We start from the raw sequence: 25,275 nt of genomic DNA, 5'->3' as shown, positions 1-25,275 counted from the left end.
CCAGGTGTTACTTTCAAAAAATCAAATGTGCTCACACAGACCCAATTACACTAATGGGGTAGTAAATTACAAATGTATCTGGTACTAGGTAAGCTGATGCAAAGAGTGCTGAAGTTTTTGGATTTGGCAGTCTGATATCTCTGAATAATATAAAATTCACCAAGATGAAGTTTGGGTAGGAAAGCACAGCGATTATATTCTCTTCTATCATCAATGACATTTACACAGAGTTACAAATTGAGAGTAGGTGAATGGTAATACTCAATGTCATGAATTTCTAGGCCAACTGGGATTTCTGATGCCTTTATCATGGAGAAATCAGCTAGGACTCTGATCGTTATGCCAGTTGCAATGCCCCTTTCTGTCTACTCCCCTATCCATCATTCACTCGTTAATTCATTCAACAAATACTGTACTTAGGGCCCATGAGCCAGCTTTATTCAAGGTGTCAAAACACACCAGACAAAAACCCCTGTAAAATCCATCTCATTTCTGTGCATGTCTGGTAAGAGAGATGACAGCTGACACCCAACATGTTCTGTGGTGGCATTTGATTCTTATCAGCAGCAACCTTTAGTTTACAGACTCTGGAAAACTAAACCTCTGAGATCCAAAGAAATGAATGCCTCATGGTGAAATGAGCATGGGTGGAGTTGATATTTCTGGAATCAAAGACCCTACACAACCCATTTCAAGCATCCTTTGGTGTGACTATAAGGCAGGTACATAGATTTGTAAGAAAGTGGAACCATATTTCCTGATTTTAAGCCTAGAATCCAAACTTTTCTAGATTGAAGTAGCAGATGTTACCAAGAAGAAAGTACTGATCAGCTTACATAGGGAATGTTCTGTTCTCTTTTAGCTGTGCCAAACCCTCTGTTTCTTCAGAGGGTAGGTAGAAGTTGTTTCTAATGATTTTCTACTTTGGTACAGAAAGGAAAAATTATAACTAAGGGTGATAAGATCAGGGGGAGACCAAGAATGACTTGTTGAGGTTGAAGGATAGCCCTAACCCATCTTGTCTAGAATTCTCATTTAGATCAGCACTAAGGTGACATTGGAAGGCCCAGAATTTGGATGTCAGTTTTAAGGAGTCCAAATGCAGAATTCATGGTTCTGAAAATGCCTGGGATGGTTCTGGCACTTTCCAGGCATTATCAGCTGCAAACTTAAAGCTTAAAGATGATCTGCTGGTGGTTTCAGAGTTTGCTTCTAGCCAGGGAGTGCCTACAGCTTTCAAGCATGCTTTCATCTATCAATCACAGCATTTACCCAGATAGAGCTGCCATGTCATCAGTCCTGCTTAGCAGACAGCCAACAACAGAACCCAGAAGTCCTGGCTCAAGGGCAAGTATATCCACTCCACAAGGCTCATCATTTAATTAATGATATGGGCAGCTATTTGGAATAATAAGGTAGGAATCTGAAACCTAGCTGCTGGTTACTTACTGATTTTAAAGCGACAGGCCCTGAAAACTGAAGTGGGAGGCACATTCGTAAAAGTCTTTGTTTCCTATTTAAAATTATCTTCCTTCTCCAACTCCACGGAGCCAGACATAATAGACTAAATTAATATGTGCCCCAAACTGAATTCTTCCTGAAGTGGCTGGACTGCTAGAAGCAATGGGTCTATCTCGGAGGGTCACTTTGGTGATGCTGGTGGATGTGACAACTAGCGCCCAATAACTAATAAGGGGAGCCCACGCTGTCAAGGAAGGTCACCCCAAATATAATATAAACTGATTCTGAGATAAAACAATAAAGTTATTCAATAAAAAGTACAAATTCCAACAGCAGAATCTGAAAAGCACAAATGAAAAATGTTAAGAATTAAAATAATTAAAAATATACAGGCTTCCAAATGTCGCACTGATGGTTGAGATGTCCAATACTGGAACTGGCTGCCCCAGGGTGATAATGGTGTGAGAACCTGTCTGGAATGTTGTAGAAGGGATTCCTCCAAGCGCAGTGCTCCAACCTCTGCATCCAGACCACCGATGCTTGTTCAAAGGCAGGCCCCTGGGGTCCGGCCAGGAACACTGGTTTGGAATGCCTACAGGTGGGCCCAGGAGTCTGCTGGTGGTTTCTTCACACACTGAGGGTTTGAGAACTGCTGGATTACTGCTGCCCGGCTCGGGAGCATGACTTCATGCTGGCCGAGATTTCAACCCACCCTAACAATCACTAACGCTATGAGTAGGTCCAGGATACTTTTATTGTCTTCATCATTTTTGAAATGCTCACTTTTAAGAAAACACATTCTTTGTATCCATTCTTCCCCAAACTCAGCTTTCTCTGCATCTGGACTAACATGCCCAGCCCGCAAAACCCGCACATGGGCTGTATTTGCTAAGTGTCTCTTCTGTGACACACATCAGCAAAATGCATTCCCCAGTGTGACCCAAATGTCCACACACTGCCCTCTCCTGCTCATTGTTTAGACACAGGGGTGTGATGAGAAAGGAATAGGGTCCTGGTCTTTGCAAAGATGTCTGTCTTCTGAGTGTCATTATGAGGATGCAGCACAAAGAGGAGGTCACAGAGGACAGCTGGGACTGAAGGGGCAGGGCTGTGCCCGAGAAGGGAGGTGGACTGGGAAGCTGCTACAGGTGCAGCTGGTGCCACATGGCGATCTGCCGGCGCGGGTTTTTGAGCATCTCCTCCCAGTGGCTGCGCCCAGAGCCCGAGGCGTGCAGGCCCAGGCTGCAGTGGCCCAGCACGCAGCTCTGGCCCTCCTCCTCCTGGCCCAGCACCTCCAGCTCCACGCTGGAGGCCTGCAGCAGGTCATCTGGCAGCTCGAACATGATCATCTCATTCCACACAGGGTTGATCTTGTGCTTGGCTCGTTTTGTCTGCTTCTTTTTCAGCTTCCGAGCTTGGTGCTTTAAGGTCACCTTGACAGAGACATCTGGGCAGGGACAGAAGGGAAAGATAGTCAGAGAGAAGGGTCAAGAGTGAGTTTCTGGGATGTGGTGAGGTCCAGGACAATGCTCTCTCTTAGGGATGGAGAGAAAGGGTCTCTGGTTCAAGGTCTGCACTGAGACTCCCTCTTTATGCCCCCACCCATGGGTCAAGTATTAATTCGACGTTTATTCAGTGCCCACCATATGGCGGACACTGGTCTAGACGTGGTAATACAGCAAAAGTCCCTGCCTCATAGAATGTATACTCAAGAATGGAAAACAGACAATAGCGTAATATATATAAGGATGGTCAGTGGATAGCCCATGATTGTGTCATGCTAGCAGACAACCAGGGAACCACCCTTTGCCATGAACCTTTCCAAGTGCCTGTATGTCCCACCTCAAGCCAGGCCCAGGGCAATGGCTCAGACATCCTGCAGCTTCATTTTAAATTCAGTCCAGAAAAACGAAGCTACCCCATGTCTTCATGCCCTTGGTTCTCATCGAAGCATGTTTGTCTATTATGAAGATAGTGGGTTACCTGCTGGTTGGATGAGTTCGTCTCCTCTGTTCTTTTGTAAGTTTTACTTGAGGACTCCAACTGCGCGTGGAGGGTGAGGGTAGGCTGCGTTGGCCCGTGGGCACTGCACCGATAGAGCTGCCCACCCTAGGATTTCCGCCTCACCTCCCACCCCCAGGGAAACAGGCCACCAGACGAGCTTTCATGTACCTCAAGGCTCGGGACCCAGATCAAGTTTTCATTAGTCAAAGTTCCCAAAGCTAATGTGAGAATAATTGCTCCTCTACATTTATTGCTATAATTATCACCCCCGGGTGGTTAGTTTGTTATTTCAGCAGATATTTGTGAGACAAAGTGTTGTTTTGCTGTAATTGTCCTGACAGGAGCTATAAAAAGGGAGCTGGAGGCAAAGAAGTGTCTGCAGGGGGTGAGGAAACGGCATTGATGCCTGACCTCTGGCTCAGGAATCTGTCAGCAAGGCCAATCTTTCTGATTTCATTCACCCAAGAGCTTTTGCTCAGAGATTCTGAACACAGTGGCAATTCTTTATTTGTATCCTGCTATAAATATCTACCTATTATATGCTGCCATGAGCACTTGGCTCCGGGTCCAGGTACCATATGGTAACCAGCAATGTTTCCTGCTCTGACAAGAGAACCTGTTTGGCCCCCTGACTTGGGGGCTGGGCTGAGGTATGCAGAAGGAGAAACTGAGGCTTCCAGAATGTTGAAGAGATGTTTATTTGGGTATGTGGGGCACAGATGCCTGAAGCTTCAGGCTGCCTCTGCCCAGGCACCCACACACCTTCTGCCATCACCCACACCCAGCTGGTGTGGGGGTGCCAGGTTGGCAAAGGCTGAGAAAAGAGAAGAGACTGGGTGGGTGTGGGGAGCACAGGAATGGCTAGTTGAGACAGGAGAAGGGGACCTGGGATGCTGACATCTGCCTGTGAGGTGGGCCCAGCCAGGTCGTAAAAAGTCTGGGCCAAGTTTCCTCTATAACCAGATACTCCACTCCATGGCTACAGCCCGACCCCTGGCTTCCTGTGACCCAGGAGTAAGACTGATTCTTCTCCCAGTGGATCTCCAAGGTTGGGAGTCCCCGGCAAGTGTGAGTTCATACCTGGGCTCTGACAGATGGGATTGGCCAAGGGATAAATGATACAAACTTAAAGAAGTGGTGTCCTTTAAACATTCATTTGAGCTTGGGGTAGAGGACACAGCTGAGCTGACTCCACAGATGTCCTCCTTCGCCACCTCCCTGCTCACCTGTCCCCATTGTCTTCCAGGTGTTACCTCCCTCTGCACACATCCTCCTCTCACACCTCACTCACCCTTCCCCAGCAGCTCCTTGGACTGGTTGGAGTGGAGGTTCTTGGCCTTAATCAGCACCACCAGGAGGCGGTTGGCCGCCGGGAGGTAGCTGATGGAGAGAAGGACCTCTCCAGTTCCTGCAGAAGGCTCCTGAAACACAAGAATGTCAGAGATGCCTTCAGTTAGGGGTGGCTTCTGCCCCATCAACGAATGGTAAGGCTAGGGTCCCACTACTTGTATCCAACAGGCCTCCCAGAAACCATTTACCCATCAACACGGGTTTCTCCACCCTTGCAGGATGGAGGGGGGCACAGAAGGATTACATGTGCACCTGTTTCCATAAGAGTTTGTTTCGTTTGCCACAAAAGGTGATTTTCCAATTACCTTATATTCAAACCCAACATATAAGACCGATCAAAGGATGCCACTCAGGATGTGGCTGGGCAGAGGCTCAGGACTCCCTCTCACCCTTCACCTTCCCTTGCCCGAGTTCCTAGGGCATCTTTACAGAATGCTAGGTCTAGGGAGCACAGTGGAGTACCACCGCATTGACCCATCAGGTGCCTGGGGCCTTGGGGAGTTGTGATTCATTACTCTGTTTGAAAAGATAATTCCTTCCAGCCCCTACAGAGCTGAGAGAGTCAATAATGTCATGTACTAATGCTGAGCAGGGCCCTGCTCAGTCAACAGAATGGCCAACCATGTCAACAAAAGCCAGGCATACGATGTTAGGCAATGCACCCGAGACCGCCTGTAATCCCTGTGCTTGCCAGGAGGTGTGGAGGCCTGGAGAAGCATCCAACATGTCTATCCCCATCTGCAGCTTCACAGAGTGTCTCCCCTGAAAGTGCTACAATAATTTATTGGGAATTTTAACAAATCCATTGAGGGACCAAAAATGACCAAAAGAGGAGGCGGATGTCTGTCACAGTACAAAGCTAGTGCTAAGAGCATAGACCAGTGGTCCCCAACCTTTTTTTGGCCATGCCCCACCTAAGCATCTCTAAAATCCTGATGCCCCTCCCCCACTGTGACATATAATTCTTATCATTAAAAAAGTGAACTTCTCTTCACATGGAGGAAGCCTAAAAGGCTATTAACTTGGTCTAAACAAGCTTCCAAAGAACATGGCATCCATGAAAGAGAAAAAATAAAAGAACTTAAGGATAGTTGAAGTACTGAGGAAGAAATCACTAAGAAATTGTTTAAAAATATGAAGTGATATGAAAAATATCAAATAAACTTTCAAAACATAATAGAGGTCTGAGATGCATAAACATGTCACAATATATGTTTATATACTGTATATGAGGCCCCTACGGTATATTTTGCCATAAGAAAGGCAAAAACTTCACTGTTGATCACTCATTCTCGAATTGCCCCCCCCCTTAAAAATCAAATTGCCCCTCTGTGGGGCATGTGCCCCACGTTAGGAACCACTGGCATAGACTTTAGAACCAGACCCTCTGGGTCTGAGTTCCAGTCCTACGATTTACTAGCTGTGACATCGGGCGAGTTACTTAACTTTTCCAAGCCTCCCTTTCCTCATCTGTAAAACAGGAATAATAATACCAACTGGTGGAGTTGTAGAAGTTAACTGGGTTCATATTTAATGGCTTAGAACAGTGCCTGCCACTCAGCACTGTGGACCTGTTGGCTTTATCACCATGAGTTATTAAGGAACGCCCATCACTACTTGAGATTAAGTGGGCAGTGTTTCTGGATGGATGGGGGCCAGCCTGGGCGTTGGGAGTGAGGCTGGTTGGAGGAGCCTGTCAGCCTCGGCCTGAGTCACACCTCTCATCCAGGAAACCTGTCTTCAACGTGACCCCAACCATTCAGCTTGCCACAAGTGACTAGTCATATGATGGAATGATTTGGGAGCTGCCAGGAACTTTGGCAATGTCATGAATCATAGCAGCTAACGTTAATTAAACACTTACGATGTGCCAGGTGTAATTACATTAGCTGTCACACTAGGTTGTAAGCGCCACAAAGCCATCCCCAACACCCAGCACACAGTTGACACAATAAATATTTGTGAGAAAGAAGGGCGAGACATCCCATTTAATCTTGGCAACAACTCTAAGAGCAGTACTGATTTTGTTCCCATTTTAGGTATAAGATCCTGATGCTCAGAAGAAGCATGCCTCTGTTTGAGGTCATGTAGCCAGCAAGAAGCAAAACAGCCTTTAACAGAGGTCTGGTCTGACTGCAAAGCCCAAGTCCTAACCCCATTGCTCTCCAGCATTCTTGGAGTCTGCCCCAGACTCTCATTTCACAGTGAGAAAACCGAGGCCCAGGGCCTTGTCCAGGCACCCGGGGGGATGGCAGCAGAGCTGGATGGGCACCAGCCTGCTGATTCAAGGGCACTTATTGGGAGTCCATGGTTGGCCTGGGCGGTAGCCACAGGGTGACCAGGCCTGCGTGCTCCATTCCCCGCAGCCCAGGTGGAAGGAGCTGGACCTGTCAGCCTGCAAAGGTCTCGGCACCTTGTGTAGGTGCCAAGAGTCCCAGACAAGCCCAGCTGGCTGCACCACAGCCAGAGGGTTTAACACCGGACCCTCGGCTCTGCTGCTTTAAGTGCCTGCTGACAAAAATACAGGCATCACGGGAAAGGTTGTGGGTTCAGTTCCAGACCACCACAATGAAGTGAGTATTGCAATAAAGCGAGTCGTAATCTCTCTGCAGGTGGAGGGTCTTGCCTTCAATTTGTAAAAAATGCAACATCTGTGGAGTACAATAAAGCGAAGCTCAAGGAAATGAGGTATGCCTGGAACCCTCTTCCTTTCTCCATGTTCTCCCTGGTTCCCGCCCCCCCCATTTTTCTCTTGAGCTCTCAATGAATCATTCAAGCCACCCTTGGAGTGGGTCACTGTATGGTCCCTGGTGATGCATATGCCACTTTTGGCTGAGTGTCTTCCGGTGAGAACCGGGGCACTGCTGGCACCTTTGTTAACCCATTCCGGGCTGCAGTGACTGAAGGCTTCACCCACCTGTTCACACACACCCTCCAGCTGGGACAAGGTCTCTCCTGCCACACACAGTGCCACCTCCTACTGCTGACTCCAGGCTGCCCTCTGAGATTTCTCACGTGTGCAGGAAACAGGCCAGCCGGCCACATGGGTGTGAGAGTATATTTGTGCAACAATGACAGCCACATGTGTGATGATTACTAGAGTGAATGAGCCATAAAGGCAGGGCTTTGTCTAACTACTGCTGTGTCCCTAGCTCATGGCAATGTTCCTGGCACACGGTAGAAATCCAGCAAGGTATTTGTGGAATGAATGAGTGACTTACTCTTCCGGAGGAAGGATAGAAGCGGCTTTGGTGCCTGAGACTTTGCCTGTATAGGCTGGAGCTCAGCCCTTTTGGGGTGGCACCAAAGTCTCCAGAGCAGTGGAGGGTTGTGGGGGGGCGGGGCATCCCTGGAGAAAGCTGGTTTACCAGATGAATAAACCAAAGTGTTTGTTCTTCTTCCCAGGGCCTCCAGCTCCCACTCCACACAAATCCCAAACCACACACTAATTAGAGAGTGTGCTTTGGAGCAGCCCAGTTCCAGCTGAGGATGGCTGGCAATGTTTATCAATTTTCCGAACCTTAGAAAAAGAAAAATAAGGCAAGGCAGAGATGATAGATGGGAGCAGGTGGGAGTGAAAGTGCACTCCCCACGCCGGCAGGGTCCACCAGGAAAGGTGCCTGCCGCTGGCGCTTACGTGGCGTGTGGCGAGGGGACGGCATGAGACTTACAGCCAGAGCAACCAGGCCTCACAGCAGAGCTCGCCATGTCCCCGATGGCGACCCTGCATGGGTGACTGAACTGCTCCAAGCCTCAGTCCCCTTGTCTGGACCCGGGGAGGCACAGCACCACCTGCAGCTCATCTTCCCTGCAGTGCCAGGCATATAGTAGGAGCATAAGACTGAGAAATGAATTTAAATGAGGATAATACCGCCAGCACCAGAGCCAATACACTCATAACACGATGGCAGTGGAGGTCTTTGTGTGGCTAGAAGCAAAACTAGACACCAGGAATCCCAAATCCTGGGCTGTGGGTCTGCTCCAGCTCACTGTTCAAGACTCCAGGCTTCCTTACACACACACACACACACACACACACACACACACACACACACCCCATGAGCATGAGCACTGGCCAGTCCTGCCATACCTTGTTCCACTAACTGGTTTTATCTGTCCTGGGAGAGATAACCCTACCTTAATTGAAGTCTTCAGCTCCCCCCACTGGGCGGCCCCCAGAGGTACGGACACCCCATCCAGGCTCAGGCGAAGCTCCCCAGCCACGCTGTGGCGGGAGAAGCGGTCACAGGTCCTCAGGGTCAGAGTCAGGGTCGCTGTAGGGAGCTCCTCCTCCGCCAGGGGGAGCACCAGGCCTTCCTCCCAGGTGGTGTGCAGCTCCCGCTTCTTCAGGGCCGTCTGGGCCTCCACAGAGCCTGTCCTGTTGGCTACGCTGCCTTGGACATAGCAGTCACAGCCTCCGTCGTGGTCACTGGTCACAGCTGCAGCCAAGGACAAAGCAACACAGACATGGAACTTCTTGAGAACCCAGGGAGGGGGGAAGCGTGGCCCTGCTTTGAGCTGCAGAATCTGGCTTAAAGGTCATGCATGACCTCAGGTGTATGGAGAAAGCCCAGAGCTGACCACCTTGGCTTTGTAGAATCACTTTTCAGAAAGACATTGAGAGAGAGCTCTCTCACCTGAGGGGCCAAGGTCAGCACGTGCTAGTCTTCCCAGAGCCCTTCCCACCCCATGGGTCTGAGATTTGCCCAAGGTGATTCATTAGTGTTGCTGCTGACACCGTCATCATTTGTTCTGAGCTTTAGATGTCTGTCACACAACCACTTGTGAAGTGGATCATTGAGTACGTTGTTTTATATTCTGAACCTTGGTGTTTTCAATGCTTCACAATGAGGAAATGGGCACCTGTGCTGCTTTTACGACTGGTTCTGAATGATAACATGTTCCCCAGGAAGAGAAGAACTGAGGCCACGTGTCCTGATAAAAAGAACTCCGCACTGAGCTTCAAGGGAATTGGGTGCAGTCCTGGCTCTGGCACCAGTAGCTGGAGTGTAGCTTAGACAAGTCACCTGATGTTGTTATACCTCAGTAGCTTAGACAAGTCACCTGATGTTGTTATACCTCAGTAGCTTAGACAAGTCACCTGATGTTGTTATACCTCAGTTTCCTAATGTGCAAAATGGGACCATTGTGAAGACCAAATGTAATAAAGTATATATAAAAAGGAGAGATACTCCCTCAAAAAATTAAATTAAATACAAAAATCCAATTTATCCAGCCCCAGCTTCCAGGAGCCATGGAGTAGCCCATTGTTACCCCTGATTCCTTCCCAAAGTTTTCTTTGTTTGCTGATAGCAACATGAATTGTCAGGGTAGAGAGACCAGAGACAGCATGACCCTCTTAGGAAAGACCACCTGCTGCTAGGAATACTACCCATTCAGAACCCACTCTGTGTCCAGCACAAAGCCCTATCCAGTGTCAATGGCACCCATGGCAGAGATGGCTTACTGTTCATCAAAACCCCATTTCTTCTTTTTGCTGGGCACCCGACGGGCCACATTTCCCTGCCTTCTTTGCAGTCAGTGGCCATGTGACTGATTCCAGCCAATGGGATGTGAGCAGGAGTGATGCATCCCAGGTGCAGGTAGTTTTTAAGAAACGGTTGTGCCCTCTCCCTGTTCTCCCCCTCCTTCCACCTGCTGGATTCAGATGACAAGGAGGCCCAAGAGGATTATGGAGCCACAGATGGAAGGAGCCTGGTCCCTGAGTCACCATTTGGAGGAAAGATGTCTGCCCACCAGGCTCCTCCACTTTGGACTGGTATATGAGAGAGACAGAAAACCCCCTGTGTGTCTGAGCATCACACGCTTCAGGGTCTGCTTGCTACAGAGTGCTAATCTAGCACCAGCCCCCAGCTGTGGGCGCTCCCATCCCCCCCTGTGCAGCTCCTCCAGGGAGACAGATCCATAGACGTCCCTGAACGTCAACTGAGAGCTTACCTTCCAGGTGAGTCACGAACAGCTCCGCCTTCTGCTGGTCATACTGCAGGCAGTAGTGGAGCTTGGGGGCTTGGTTCCAGCTGGCAGCCTTCGCTGGGTTCCAGGTCTCCATGACACAGACATCCTCCACCACACCTGTTAAGAAGGTAAAGCCATCCCTGCCACCCACGCTGGGTCCTCTCTTCCAGATCACACCTTTCCCATCTCTGCCATCGATGCCACCGACCCAAACCCAAAGCTTCCCGGCAGGTGCAAAATCATGGTGGCAGCACCTGTGTTCCTGGGCCTTGCATTTCAAGAGACCATCACAGCCCAGTGGTCAGACATGAGCTGTTAATAGTTATATGACCTTGAACAAGTTGCTTGATTTCTTCAAACCTCAGTTTCCTCATCTTTACAAGAGAATGATACTAGTTCCTTCTTCTTAGAGCTACTGTGAGTATAAAATAAAATAAAAAAAATAAAATAAAATAAAATGGGTAAAGTACTTAGCCCAAGACCTGACCCGTGTTGAGCTTTCAGTCATAGCCTGTATGGTTCTGGTCACCCTGTTTCAGGCAAACCATCCCCAACCCATCTCTGCCTCCACCTCTCCCACAGGGTGCAGGCCCTGCTCCCCCGTAGTTCATGGCTGGACATAAACATCAAAGAATGAATCAGGAGGAGATGCTGGGGCAAGGTCAGAGATAGTGGACTTGATTGTTGTGCATGTTCAATAAGTACTTGCTGAATGAATGAATGAATGACCTTATCTTTAACTCAGAAGTTCCTAAAACGGGAACTACTTCTCACTCTGCCCCTCACTTGAATAGGACACAAACATCTGGAAGACTCTCATTACTCAAACATAATACAGGAAGGAAAGGATCTAGCAGCTGCTGCAAACTCTGCTTTAAGCAAATTGAAATTTAAAAATGTTTTTTATTTTCAGAACTAATTTAGAGGGCATAAATATAAAGGAGTATTTAACTTCTAAAATAGTTCATTATTGGGTTCCTACAAGTAGTGAAAAATGTCCCTGGTGCATCTAAACAAGAAACAGATTGGCTGGGATGTGAGCAATGTGTAAAGTGAGATACACATGCACACAGGACCCGTTGGCTTCCGAGGGCACCACAAGGATAACCACAGCCAGGTCAGGGTCAGAGGGGGCTTGTTGGGCACCCAGAGCTCTCCACCCTCAGACCACCTCAGCCTTCAGAATAAAAGCCAAACCAAAGCCAGCACCACCTGGAGAAGCAGGAGTGGATTCTGCTTCAGAAATTGGGACTTGGAGCTGTATACCTGAAACCAATACAAAACAAAATTGAAAAAGAAATGGGGACTTTGAGCTCTACAAGGAGCTGATGAGGATTGTGGCCTACGGGAGTAGACACCTCCAGCACGTCACAGGCACAGTGTCTGAGGGATCTGGCGTCCGCCTCCCCTCTGGCCCATGCTTGCTGAGTCAAGCGACTCTTGATAGACTTCTGTGGCATCAGAACTCGGTTGTTGCCTTATGGGATGCGGAAATGAATGAGTGACCATGAAAAGGAGAAGACACACTAATGTGTTCTGAATTCTTCTAAGTTCCAGACTCTGATTTGCTCTCCTGCTCTCCTTGGGGGAGAGTGTCCAATCCTGGCTTTATCTCGGAGCTTTGAGAAATCTGGGCTCCCATCGTGATTATGATTATAATTAGCACCCCCAAGGGTCCTCAAGCAAATAGTTTTCCTCCCAAGCGTAAGCTCTCAGGTCTTCGTGGGCTGGCAAACCTGGGAGCTAAAAGCCAACCAGGATTCATTCGCGCCATAGGCACTTCGGGCATTTGTTCTCCAGGAAATGCCAGGCTGATCACTGTGGTTCTGAGGCAGGTTGGGCGGGGGGAGTGGGGGGCGCTGGAGCCAGGCCAGGACATGTTTGGGGGAGGAGGGGTCAATGACAAAGCTGATTATGCTGCTTCTGCTTCTACTGTCTCCACCTCCAACCACACAAACAAAACCCCAAACCACACAATCCATTCTCCCAGCTGTAGCTGTCACCTCCTTAGAAAGGCCTGCTTGCTCCTTTGGGTTCTCTGCGTGCTGCTTCGCATGCCTGCCCCAGTGCCCAACACAGCACTGTCACCTAAAGGAGTTGCATTCCTGATGTTGATGTTGATGAGTAGGACAGACACAATAGCAACAACAATGTATTTGTATGACCTCCTAGTGCCAGGCCCTGACCTAAGCACTTTCTACGCATTATTTTATTTATATTTTACATCTTTATCGAGTGGGCAATAGTATGAACCGAAACTGAGGCCCAAAGAATTTAGCAATATCACCAAGGCCACACAAGTATATAAAAGGGCAGAGAATGTGACCCATGACTCTGAACCCATGGCTTTAACCACGAGTCTTGAACCCCTCTCTCAATAGTTGTATATATGACTTGAAAGGCAATTTCCATTCCCCAGTGAAAAGCTAGGGGCTCTGGGGAGAAGCAATGTGGCAATGCGTCAGCAGGAATAAAGGACTGTAATCCTGAGGTCCTGTGCCCACCTGCTTGCCCAGGGTCAAATGTCACAGACACTGCAGCTGGCCACACCTAGCATCTACCCAGACGCTGACAGACCCCCTGAGTGTCGCTCACGGAGCAGTGAGTGCAGCAGACCCCTACCATTCTGAGGAAGGATGAACAGCTCCTCCGTGACCTGCCTCTTGAGGCGGCTGTCATTCGGGGCCTGGGGGCTGGCGGATGCAGCAGGCTCCTCTGTGGTCCTCAGCGTGTAGTCTGCGTAGTTGATGACCTCCGGGGCCGTCACAGATGGCCTGGGGCCGTAAATGTCTGGGAACTTGAGGAGTGCTCGGGGCTGCACGGGCTCCGTGGACTTTTTAACGTTGAACTGCAAACAAACCACTCTGGTTAGTCTCCCAGAAGACCTCCTGCCTGATTTCCACCCACAGAAGGGGTCGTGATGACCTGGCCTTTCATGGGAGGCAGAGGGAGGGCCGGGGTTCCCTTCTGCTCTGAGGGGTGTGACCTGGGAAGCAAAACATCATCCCCAAGGCCACCTGAATCTACAACGTCAGGCAAGCCAGGGCCCACTGATGTGTCAGCCCTGTGCATCCATCCCTCCTCCATCCATCCGATGGCTGAGTCCCCAGGCGTTACCTGGGCCTGTCGAAGGGAGTCCTTCCTCTGCTGCTCTCTGTGCCACTTGCTTCTTTGTTTTCTCTCTTTGTTTAAGCTGGCTTGAATTGGGGTTTTTGTGACTTGCAGCCAAGAGCACCCTAAACTGATACACTGCATTTTTAACAAGCATCATAGGAGGTCACAACCCTGGTGTAGAGAAATTCTGCCTAGGATCAGATACCACCCCCTCGCAACTCCAGACCTCTCTGCATCCAGCCAAAGGCATCCTCATTTGCTGTTTATCCTTGCCCAGCCTTGGTAAGGTCCTGTATGGTAATGACTGCCCTTGGTGGAGGATGATTTATAGCCCTGGACTGGCTGAGAGCAGTCTGATGACTAGTGCATGAGCCTCTTCAAGCAGTGAGAGCAGCAGCTGATTACTGAACATGTTCTCTTGTATTGCATTCCAAAACCCTGGTTCTACCACATCGTTCAAATGCATCTATATTTCCACTCAAATAGCTTAAACTTCAGTGCCCAAGAAGCAGAAAAGAGGTTTGGGCGTTGAGGGAGGGAGCCTGGGAAAGGATTATAGGTGGAGAGCAAGAACCCCTGGGAGGAAGGAGGTGGGCAGGGGAATAGACCCCCATGGAAGGACCTGTGCTTCACACAGCGATGCAGCCGTGGCAGGATTTGGAAGTGAGGATTCTCTCTCTAAATGTCCCGTGAACCCAGGGAAGCTGGCCTGGGAACACAGACGCAGGATGAATCAGGGAAGGTTTCCAGGCATTCAACAATTAGAGAATGTCCCGCTGTGCTTGGCATGGCAGGCACAGAGCTGGAGGAACACCCTCGGATGGGGCACTAGACCCTCCAATGTGTCTCCTTGGATTCGCCCTGTCTCTGTGTCTCTGGGCCTTGGACCACTTCCTCCTCCCCACCATAGCCAGCTCTGCATGGACTCCAGCAGCTTCTAGAGGGCACAGCCTCACTGTCACACCCATGCCCCCACCCTGGGGCTTCTCAGTGGCTGCTGAGGTGTGAGGCATGCAGGGATATTCTGTGTCTAACCCGGGGTCACCCAGATGTGTTAAGAGTTAAAACTCCATGGAGGGCAGGGGGGACTTGACCACTTCGAGCTGGAAGCCAAACACGGAACTCTCTTCCCTTCTTCCTCACTCCCCCTCCCAAGAGTGTCTTCAGTGGCCTTTGGAAGATGACACCTCCCTGATCCAGCAGTCGCCCTTCACACTAACTAGTGTCTGGCTCAGTAACGCCCTGGGTCCTGTGCATGCCCCCACTCCTCCCCTCCCTCCTGCATCCCTGGATAGAGGCCTCTGGCAGGCTCAGCTTTCCTGTAATCCAGGCTAAGTAAGATTAATGGCATAGGGTGGGCGAGGGCAAACCTTCACTTATTGAACAAATATTTATTGAGCCCCAGTACAGGCCAGATCCTGTGCTAAATGTTAGGGAAACAGAAGTGACAAGACAGATGCTGTCTTTCCCTGTGAGGCTTATGTTGGGAAAAGAGAAATTAATTATGTAATTAATGAACTGGAAACAAACATTTAACTTTACAGAGATGTGAGGCGACCCCTTTTGTGACATGAATACTTTCTCCACCAAAGGACCGTTTATTGATTTGGGTTTTCACGTTGGGGCTCCATCTTAAAGCATCACAGGAAGTCCCAGGAAGGGGGAAGCAGACTCAGCTCGAAAAGGGGACTGATGGCTTTGCCCCTTATGCTCAAACTTTAAAAAGGAGAAGGAAGAGACGGACATAGAGTATTTGGATGATGCCAAACATGGGCCATTGCAGCTGGGGTCTGCAGCTAAGCACGATGAAGCCCTCGTGGGGAGCTGGGCCAGGGAAGAGGCACCCGCCACCCCTGTCACTCTGGGCTCTGATACTGGTCAGTACACACACTAACATGTGTACAGGAGTTTGAAATAGAACCTGGTGGCCATTGTGCAAGCTTGGCTGGAGTCCAATTACTTGCTACTTAAATATTGGGCCTGATTAATTAATCTCTGTCCCCAGTTACTTCTTCTGTAAAATGGGGGTGCTTACTCCAGGGAATGAGAAGTCTTCAGGAGCAGTTGGGAATTTTTCTTGAAATTTCTAGTTCTACCTTAAAATTCATGTGACATTTTGTATTTGACTCCATAAGATGGTTTTAGCATAAAAAGTTTCCCCTGTTTATTTTGTGACTTAGGATATTCACAGGACACTAGCTGTCCCCACAGCCCCTCTGCTCATTCCTGCCCCCACTCTCCCCTAATGGAAAAGCAGGACTTTCTCTCCCTGTGTTGGCCAATATGTGGTAAGTGAAGCTAGAAGTGAATGGAAGAAAAGTAATTTTGCCTCCACGGAAAGATCAACTCCTAGATGCTGAGTCTGCGTGGGAACAATCCTCCCTCCAAGCTTTCCTTCCAATCATACAGTGAACTCTCCTAGAGAAAATTTGGGGTGCAGCCATAGACATAGATGGTCTTAACCAACATAAAGACTTGACTCCCTCTGCCCTTTCCCTCTGTAGAGCATCCTCGCACACATCCACATCTTCTTGAATCCTCACAGTCAGCAGGTCACTTGTTAACAGCCTTGCATCAGTCAGGAAAGGCCAATGCTATGTAACAAACAATCCCTAAACCTCGGTCCCTGAACACAGTAAGACCTGATTTCTCACAGTCTGAAAAGAGTCTGCTGTTTTTTCTTCAACTCAGAGTCCCAGCCTCTTCTACCTTGTGGTTCTGTCCACCTGTGTTCTACACTGTTCAGATATGAACTCAATGGATCCTCATAATAACCCTATCAGGAAGTGCTACCATGATCAATCCCATCTTACAGATGAGGACACATTGACAGCTTTAGAACAGTAAAGGTTTGATTCAAACCGGGGCTGACTCACTCCAGAACTCTACGTTGAGCCACTCTGCTGTGCCTCTAGCCCCTTTACCTACCTCCTCACATTTCTAATCATACTTTACCACTCACCCATGCTTTTGTGCCACTTAAACTGATGCCTGGGTCACTGCCTGACCTACCACCTCTTATTCTGCCCCCTCCAGCACCTTCAGACAGAGGAACAGGCTTGTAAACGCTGGTGCCCACATTTGGTGTCATAAGTTTCACCTGGGAAAATGTAAAATTCAGATTCCCAGAGCAACCCCCCAAGGGGTTTGACTCAGAGGTTTTAGGTGGAGCCTCAGGAATTTGCATGTCTCAGAGGCTCCTAACCTGACCTTGATGTGGGCACACCCGGAGGCTGAGATGAAGATGCCCGGTTTGAGAAAGGTCGGGTAGATGTAGAAATGTCCTCTTGCATGGTGAGCAGCTCACAGGCACAGCCTCCCCATCTCTAAATCAAGCCCTTTGGGCTCCCCACAAATATTTTTCTGGTAGATCTCCATTCCTAGGGAGCTGCTGGGACCAGATCTCTACTTCTTGGCTGCTTATCTGCCAACCCACAGGGTCAGGCCCCAGGGGGAGAGCATATTTCAAGCTGCAAAGTTGAAATTCACTTTGAAGCAGCTTATCTTCTGGTCCATGCACCAAGCAGTGTTTCCATGGCAACCCTGCCACCGCATCATCTTTTGTTATCCCTTCCAACACCTCCTCTTCTGTTTATTACAAGTCTATGTCCCATCCTTTCTTAAATCCCTTCCCTGGGGACTCACCTCCTGCTAGTCTCTTTCCTGTCTGTGGTGATTATAAAATCTAAAAGGGCTAGTGTGCGGTTGGCCAACCACAGTCTTAACCCCTAGCTGCTACTGTTGGTGGGTTAGCCCTGCTGTCAGTCGGGTAAATGTGCCTCTTCCAACCGGGCAGGAATGAGACACAGCTGGGAATAACAGCCAGGCCCAGTGCAAACCCTGTCTCTGCTGGTAGTCATTCCTCCAATCTTTTGTTCAGTATTTATTAAATCTCTAAGATGCTGGCCAGCTGCGAAATAACACTATCCAATCATTTTCCTTGTGGAGTGAGCATGGCCAGTGGAATAGGGAACAAGAAACCAGTAGATTAAAAAAGGCAATTTTAGATAGCGTACAATTGAGACAGAGACAGATGGGAATGAGGTGAGTAGAAGGAAGAGTTGTGTCTACTAAGAATTTAAAGGCTTCTTAACCCAAAATTTGTAGGAAAATTGTATCTAGAATTAATCGTCTTACCCATAGGTTTCCATTTAAACCTCACAACCTAATGAGAGAGGGGTTATTGTTATCCCACTTTATTGAGGCACAGAGGATATAAGTCTAAAGTCACACAATTAACTACACACAGAGCTGGGATTTGAACCCAGGCATGTGACTGTGGAGCATATAGGATTCCCAGATCATCCATGCACTTCCCTGCCTGAGTCAGACCAAGGAACCAAACACTCAATGATCTGTTCTCTTTCTAAGGTCTTGGGGAAATTTAAGGAAAAGCATGGTGGGGTTGGGGGAAAATGTCCCACCTCCTACCCCATCCATCCATTCATTCATTCCATCAGTCATGATTCAACATTGAGAACCTTTTATGTGATGGAGGCCATGAAAGACACTGGTCACTGCCCTCACACAATATATGGATGGGGAGGAGTGGGCAGTGGGGGAATTAGTATAATAACTGCTATGATGGAGACCAGCAAAATATGAGACAGAGAACATAGAAATACATTAAACTTTGCCTGGGGAGGATGCAGGGTGTGGTGTGTGTGTGTTGGAGACAGGTGACTTTAAGGAAGATTCAGAGGCTCTGACTCTTGGTAGGGTGTCCCCGCAAAACCTGGGCAGCAGTTTGACAGGTGGAAGGGTGGGAGAATGGCATTCTGGGCCAAGGCAGTGACTTGAAAGTCTATGGTATGTTCAGAGAACAGCAGGTGCAACTAAAGCTAAAAGCCCCCTGAGAAGAGGAGGGAAATGAGTGTTGCCATTATCCCAACATTTTCAGAGGAAACAGAATTAAACAAAACAAAACTCCGAGGGACTGGAAACCACAAAATAGCAAGATCCCACCTAAAGATTTACTTCTCGTAGGTGATCCTGCATGGACTTCATCAGTTATACCACAATGCCATCGATAAGGCCACCATCCCTTGACCACTTCCTACGGACCAGATGCTCTTGGAAGTGCTACAGACTTCATTGTACTTAATCCTCACACAACCCTCTAAATAAGTGCCTAATATCTTCTTATTCTATACCCCAATATACATAAATAAAAATAACTTAATTCTTTTCTCTACAGAGAAGGAAAGTAAGGCTCAGAGAGTTTGAAACTTGTCCAAGATTCCACAGCTAGTGTCAGACAGCTCTGGGCTCGGAACCCAAGTTCATCCCTAAGCCAGTGTTGCTAACCACGCTCTACATGATTCCCTGAGGCTACGTCTTGGATGCTAACCATAAACAGGTAAAAATAAAAATGTCCAGATCATGGTTTTTTATTTGCTAGCAGGTGCCACATCATTAGTTTGATGACCCCATTCTTACTGCATCCAGTTGTCTTGGTTTTTTAATGAACTGCCTAGATGTTTGGGCATCAGCTTTGCGACTGCTCAGTTCTAAATCTGGGCTTGACATTGTTTGTGCAGAAAATGTGTTTCGTCTGTGACATGAGCCAAGATGTCAACGTTACGTTGTAACCTCAATGCTCATCGTAAGCACTATTTCAAAGTTGGAATTTTTCAAAGGTCAGAGAAAACCCCTGTGATCAGTAATCTGGGGCTCAAACACAGCCTTCCCACCCCACCTACCTCATCCTTATTCTCCCATCTCCAGCCATCTTGGCAGGGCTGTTGGCAAAGCCTCCCAGGCAGACTTTAACTTCCAAATTTTCCACTTGCTCCCCTGCTCCCATTGTATTGGTTTACTAGGGCCTTAAAAGTCTTTCTGTTAAACTGAATCCATATTTCGGAGGGATATCTCAGCCCTACATCATCAATAACTCTGTCTGATGGGAACATACATGTTTAATATTGATCTCTATGGTCTTAACCAACCACGTCCATTTGAATACTTTAAGCATTTTTCTTAGTTTCTCCTTTGTGGGGGCTACGTTTTTAATGTGGAAAAGTCATTTTGGTACTAAAGGCTGACATATCTCATTATATACCAGTTTCCTTGACATTGAATTCAGGATCTTCTACCAGATCAGCTGTAGGATTTTTTGATTCTATGATGATCGGCTAATTGATAAAACCATTGACAAAGGCAACAATTTTTAACCTTTGTGTTATGCCAACATTTTAAAAATAATAGCTAAGTACTGAAATTTAATACTTTTTTTTTACCCATTTAAAAAATTGGTTAGAGCACATTTAAGGTTATTTACATAATAATACTTTCTGCATTCTGATAAGCTTTCCCTAGTGGGAGAGAAAGGAGGTGAATTCTGTAGAACCCTTCGAGCATGTGAATATCGTCCTTCATTAAGGAAAATAAGTCCTGAGAACCACTAACTGAAGACATCCATCCACTTATGTGCAGACACCTGAAGGCACATCAATTTCTAACCTGGCAGGTTCAGAAACAGCCAAGTTGTAAAGTGTGACTTAAAAACAGGATAATTACTATTTTATTAGATTTTTCTTCTATTTTGGTTTTAAGCCAAAATCCTCCAATTAAACAACCCTCAGATTTCTAGCCAAACAGACCACAGAAGATACATAAATAAGGCCCTGCCCTTGGGAAGTTTACCCTCCAATGATGGACACCATCCCACAAACCGGAAATATGAAGCGCTTATGCTACAGCTCTCCTACCTCTGTCTATGGCAGACATGACTAATCAACTAATACATGCTTTCCTGCTGTGCTCAGGTACAGCCTGCCCAGCTTAGGGCTCCAAGAAGCCACCACCAATGAATAAGACTTGATAAGCAAGTTAAAAGCTATATGCCCTTCCTGATGCATACTTATAAAAGGATAAACACCTATAGAAGATAGTCTTAAAAGGCCAAATGTCTGGACTGTGCGCTACAGAGGCCTAAGAAGGAGCTTCTGATCATCAAGAAGGTTTCCTGGAGGAGAGGGTTAAGCCCAACATTCAAAGATAACTATGGACAGGAGAGGGGGAGGTGCCTCAAATGGAGAGAGTGACAGCAGCAGGGGTACAGGGAGCACACTTGGGGCATTGTGAGTCTGGCAAACCAGCCGAAGAGAAAGTTTGGAGGGGTTGGAGAAATGGATTTACAAAGGAATGGTGAGGCCAGACCATGAATGGCTTCGAATGCCTAGCAAACAATTTTGAATTCTATCTTATAAACAGTGGAGGGATTGACAGTTCATGAATAGGAGAACGACATGAGCAACACAGTATTTTCAGTAAATCCAAGTAGCAGGTGCATGCAGGGGGAAACTGGAGGTGAGACGTCCAGCTAGAGGCATGGTGGGAGTATCCAGGTGAGAGGGAGCAAGGACCAGGCCAGAAAGTACCTGTCAAGATAAAAAAGGGAAAGCAGCAATGCCGGTGACTCCTCCAAGGAAGATTCGACAGTGCTTAGGGGTGGAGCAATGTGTAGGGAAAGGGAAGAATAAGAGAGAGCTGCATCAGAAAACGTACGTCCATGATCACAGCTCAGGTCACCTCTTCTGAAAAAGCACAATCCCTGAGCGTCACTGGGTAACAGACTGGGTCTTCCATGTGACTTTCGTGAGTGGTCAGCAAGGAGATTTCAAGGGACAGCCACTAAGGGGCTGCTTCTAGCATCCTCCTCCCAGCTGTCATTTGGGCAGACTCAACGCTGGTGAGTATCAGCCATAGATGTAGCTGTTCCTTCTTTTAAATTAGATGCAAACCTATGCTATCTCCCTTCTGCATTACATGAGTCAACATTCCAACAGTTTACAAATGTTGTCACAAACATGCGATTTGGTCACTGAAGGTCAGTAACATCAGGGTATTTGGTTCCAAGGTACTACAAATGGCAAATATTTTTTCCTTAGCTCATTTCAAGCTTTTTGAGGACAATAATTGCACCTTCTTATCAGCATGTGTGTCTGTTTGGCCAGAAGGTATCAAGGCTTCAAGATGCACAGTGCCTCACACTGGAGCCTGGATCCAACGGGAAAACAAAAGCAGTTTTGAAACCATCTGGCCTTGTGCAAACAGAGGGCTTTGTCATTGTTGGTCCTGACCTTTGCCAATTTGTACACATTCTCTGATGCACAGACTCTCCCTTTATTATGATTAATTATTAGGGTTTATAGTAATAGCTCACATGGCTTGAGTACCCTATCAATAAGAGTTTTGCAGTAGCAGAAGGCACATGTGAAGTAAGTTATTGAGGGAAGTTTCATAAAGCAGAGGAAAAAGTAAAACGATGGGAATGAAGAGTACCCATCTAGTACATAAGTCAAATCCTTTTACAGTAGTTGTTTTCATGGCAATTTAATGATTAATGCCATTTCTTAATCCAGTAACCATTTCACGTACAGTTGTGATTAATGCCGCCTCTCAAGGCTACCTGTGGGAGTCACAGGGATTTGGTTTCTTCCCAACCGTGGCAGCAGCCAGAGTCACCCCTTCTCTGTTCCCGCGGAGGCCAAGGGCCCTGATGCCTCCACTAGGGACAGGCTGTGCACTGAGGATGTTGCCTGGATTTCAGGCCGAGGCCCAGGGAACTGAAAACACACCCGTGGTGCCAACCCCACTTTCCAGTCTCAGAGCCACGGGGACAACCAGGCTCCGGCCAGTGCCCTGCCTGAGCCGCCTGTGGGCTTCAGGGGTGACAGGTTTAAGGAATCTCCAAAAATGTTGATGATCAGAGCATTAATCAGTTATTCCTTCTTGGGAGGCCCACTGACCTCCCCTACACACCTAACATAGCTGTAGACTTGTATTCATTTGTCGACTGTGTGAGAGCATCTCTACCCCTAGAACATGAGCTGCAGCCGGGCAGGGATGTTGTCTGCTCGGTCTCTGCGGTGTTCTCAGTGCTAACTCAGTGCCGTGCACATAGTAGGTGATCAAGAAATAAGTTTTGCATGAATGAATATTCCAGAAGTGGAATGTTTGTGCTCCCCTTACCACACTTACAGAAACCTTTCATTCTTCATCTCTGGCATACTTTTAATGGACTCTCTCTTTCCTACATAGTGAACGTACAGTCGAGTCATTGCTTTGACAAAGAATAAATAAGAAAATGACTCACAGGTGCCTAAAATACACTCTGATTCGTAGTCAGGTGCAGAGTGTGCTGGGTGCTTCCAAAAGTGTAGTCGTCAACATTACCTTAGAGAACCTTATTGTGGTCATCTCTGTTTTATTGATGAGGAACGTGGGGCTCAGCAAGGTCAAGGTCACTTAGCTGGAAAGTGGTGGAGGCAAAACTCAAATTCAGGTTTGGGGTCTAAGTCTAACTGGCTTCCTCTTATATCTCAACAGCTTGATCATAAAATGAACATTTTTATTTTAAGAGGTAATTTCCTCTTTTGGGTGGTCTCACAAAACCAAGATTGTTATTATATAGAACTCATTCCGGTAGGTATCCAAAATCAAATTCAAGTCTACCATGCCGTGGTTACCAATGGGTTACCTAATCTCCTCTTCACTCCTGCCTTTTTGGCTTCGTCTCTGTGTGCTTTGTTTGGAGGCTGCCCTGCAAAGGGCGACAGTCGTGTTGCCACTTAAAGGATCTGTTCCACTTGCATAGTAAGAGACGGGCTCATCAGATGACGAGATTGCGAGGAGCATGCCCCAAAGCCTTCCAGATCCTGCTGATATTTTCCTGTGGAGTTTCGTCTCTTGGTATACCATCACTGCCCTTGCTACATGTCTCTCTGACAGCCTTGCCCTTTCTTCCATGTGAAGTGACTCGCTGGCAATGAGATCGCATTAGAAGATTCTTGGGGTGCACTGTGAGAAAGGTGGAGGGGCTGACAGGCAGACTGAGCTTCGAGCTACCTGAACTTATTCTACCCGTGCAGCTCTTTCCACCAACTCTCTAGTCGCCCGGCCAAATGGTTTTTGCCAGCTTTCCTTTCATTTTCAAATGCCATCCTTTCTGCAACACTGCTCTTCACTTTATTTGAAAAGCCAGGTCTTCACTATCCTGCCTCAATTACCTACTTCTCCTTCATGATGCCATTCTTAGCAGTAAGTCCCAAACTGTGTGGTTTGTAACGCTTTTCCAAGTTCAATGTGGTTGTTGGGTATTATCTGACTGGCCTTGTGGCTAAAGGGGTTTTAAACTGTCCACAGGGTAGTCAAACGATGGGAGATTCAAAAGGAAGGGAACCAATAGAAAGGCTGCCACACCCTGCAAGCTTGTCTTGATTCCTCGCTGTGCCACTAGGGGCAGGTGCAGAGATTCTCCAGCAAGTTCAGTGCCTTCTCTTTGTGATTTTTATTCTGGCTGCAAGCTGAGGCAACAGCCCCACGTATCCCTCATCCCCATTCATCTATCCATCCATTCACTGGCTATTGTAGTCATTCAACCTCTTTCTCTTGCTATCTGCCAAGCTCAGTTTTCCTGTGGAGAAAAAGTATGTCTTGGACTTAATAAGTGGAGCGCAAGGGAGTCAATGAACTATGTCAAAATATTCCAGGGACTCTGCCAGATGCACTAAAACTCAATTTCACAGAATTCCCATTGGACACCCTTCCCCTTTTTCTTATTCATATTCATATATACAACCAGCCCTCATTATCTGACTCTCATCTGTTCATGGAAACGTACTGGCCAGTGAATTTCAGACAGCAGCCACTTCTATGCTATTATTTTAAATGGGAAACATTATAATGCATTCCAAGTCCGCCCCCAAACCCCAATTAGCTTCCCAAAATATCACTCTATACCACTGTAATACCCTTAAACACCATGGAAACATCTCCCAGGAATTTTTATAATATAAATCAATTAAAACACCCTTCACTTAATTAGCACTTAGGGAGCCCCTTAGTGGGAAGGTTTGAGTCTGTGTTCAGAGAACTGACAGGTTCAAAGCCCCTCCCAGCATGGTCCTGACCTGGTAATGTCAATCCATGGGGAAACGATATTGAAGGAATAGTCGATATCACCTCAATTGCACCCAGGTTTGTAGAGGCCCCAGGTACCTGGGTGAGGCAGATGGGACTCATGAGGGGCGAAATCTTGGGAGGGAGGGAAGGTGACGGTGATAACATGCAACATATTAAAAGGATGGAGCAGCAGGTGTAAATTTGCTAGGAGAACAGGGGAGCCAGGACTGTCACACATTCCACTCCTCTTCGGAGACTCATGAACAACGAGGCCTTTGCATGGATGTGCCCATGTGGACTCATTCTTATCGGCATTCAACACAGAGAGCAAATGTTCATTAAAAACTTGACAGATACCGATGAGTATTTTAAAAATGAGCGATTTTTTTAAATTAAAAGCTTAGAAAATACCACAATGAGCTACCACTTCACAACCCACTAGGATGGCTATAATATAAAAAA

At 47.5% G+C, this 25,275-nt stretch overlaps 1 protein-coding gene across 1 annotated transcript in view; it reads right to left on the bottom strand.

Moving 5' to 3' along the window:
* Window positions 1-2,511: 2,511 nt before the first annotated feature.
* The window catches only part of SYT13 (synaptotagmin 13), a 31,448-nt gene continuing 8,684 nt past the window's right edge, over window positions 2,512-25,275 (bottom strand). Inside the window, exons 2-6 of the mRNA XM_008146777.3 lie at window positions 13,414-13,639; window positions 10,774-10,908; window positions 8,953-9,254; window positions 4,757-4,886; window positions 2,512-2,908 (exon numbers count right to left, since the gene is read on the bottom strand). Coding sequence (XP_008144999.2) covers window positions 2,604-2,908; window positions 4,757-4,886; window positions 8,953-9,254; window positions 10,774-10,908; window positions 13,414-13,639 — 1,098 coding nt within the window. The 3' untranslated portion in view covers window positions 2,512-2,603. The remainder of the gene's footprint in view (window positions 2,909-4,756; window positions 4,887-8,952; window positions 9,255-10,773; window positions 10,909-13,413; window positions 13,640-25,275) is intronic.

The sequence above is a fragment of the Eptesicus fuscus genome, chromosome 13 (genome assembly GCF_027574615.1).
Source record: "Eptesicus fuscus isolate TK198812 chromosome 13, DD_ASM_mEF_20220401, whole genome shotgun sequence".
NCBI lineage: Eukaryota > Metazoa > Chordata > Mammalia > Chiroptera > Vespertilionidae > Eptesicus > Eptesicus fuscus.
Note: the sequence above shows the minus strand (reverse complement) of the source record. Positions and strands in the feature narration are given on the sequence as shown.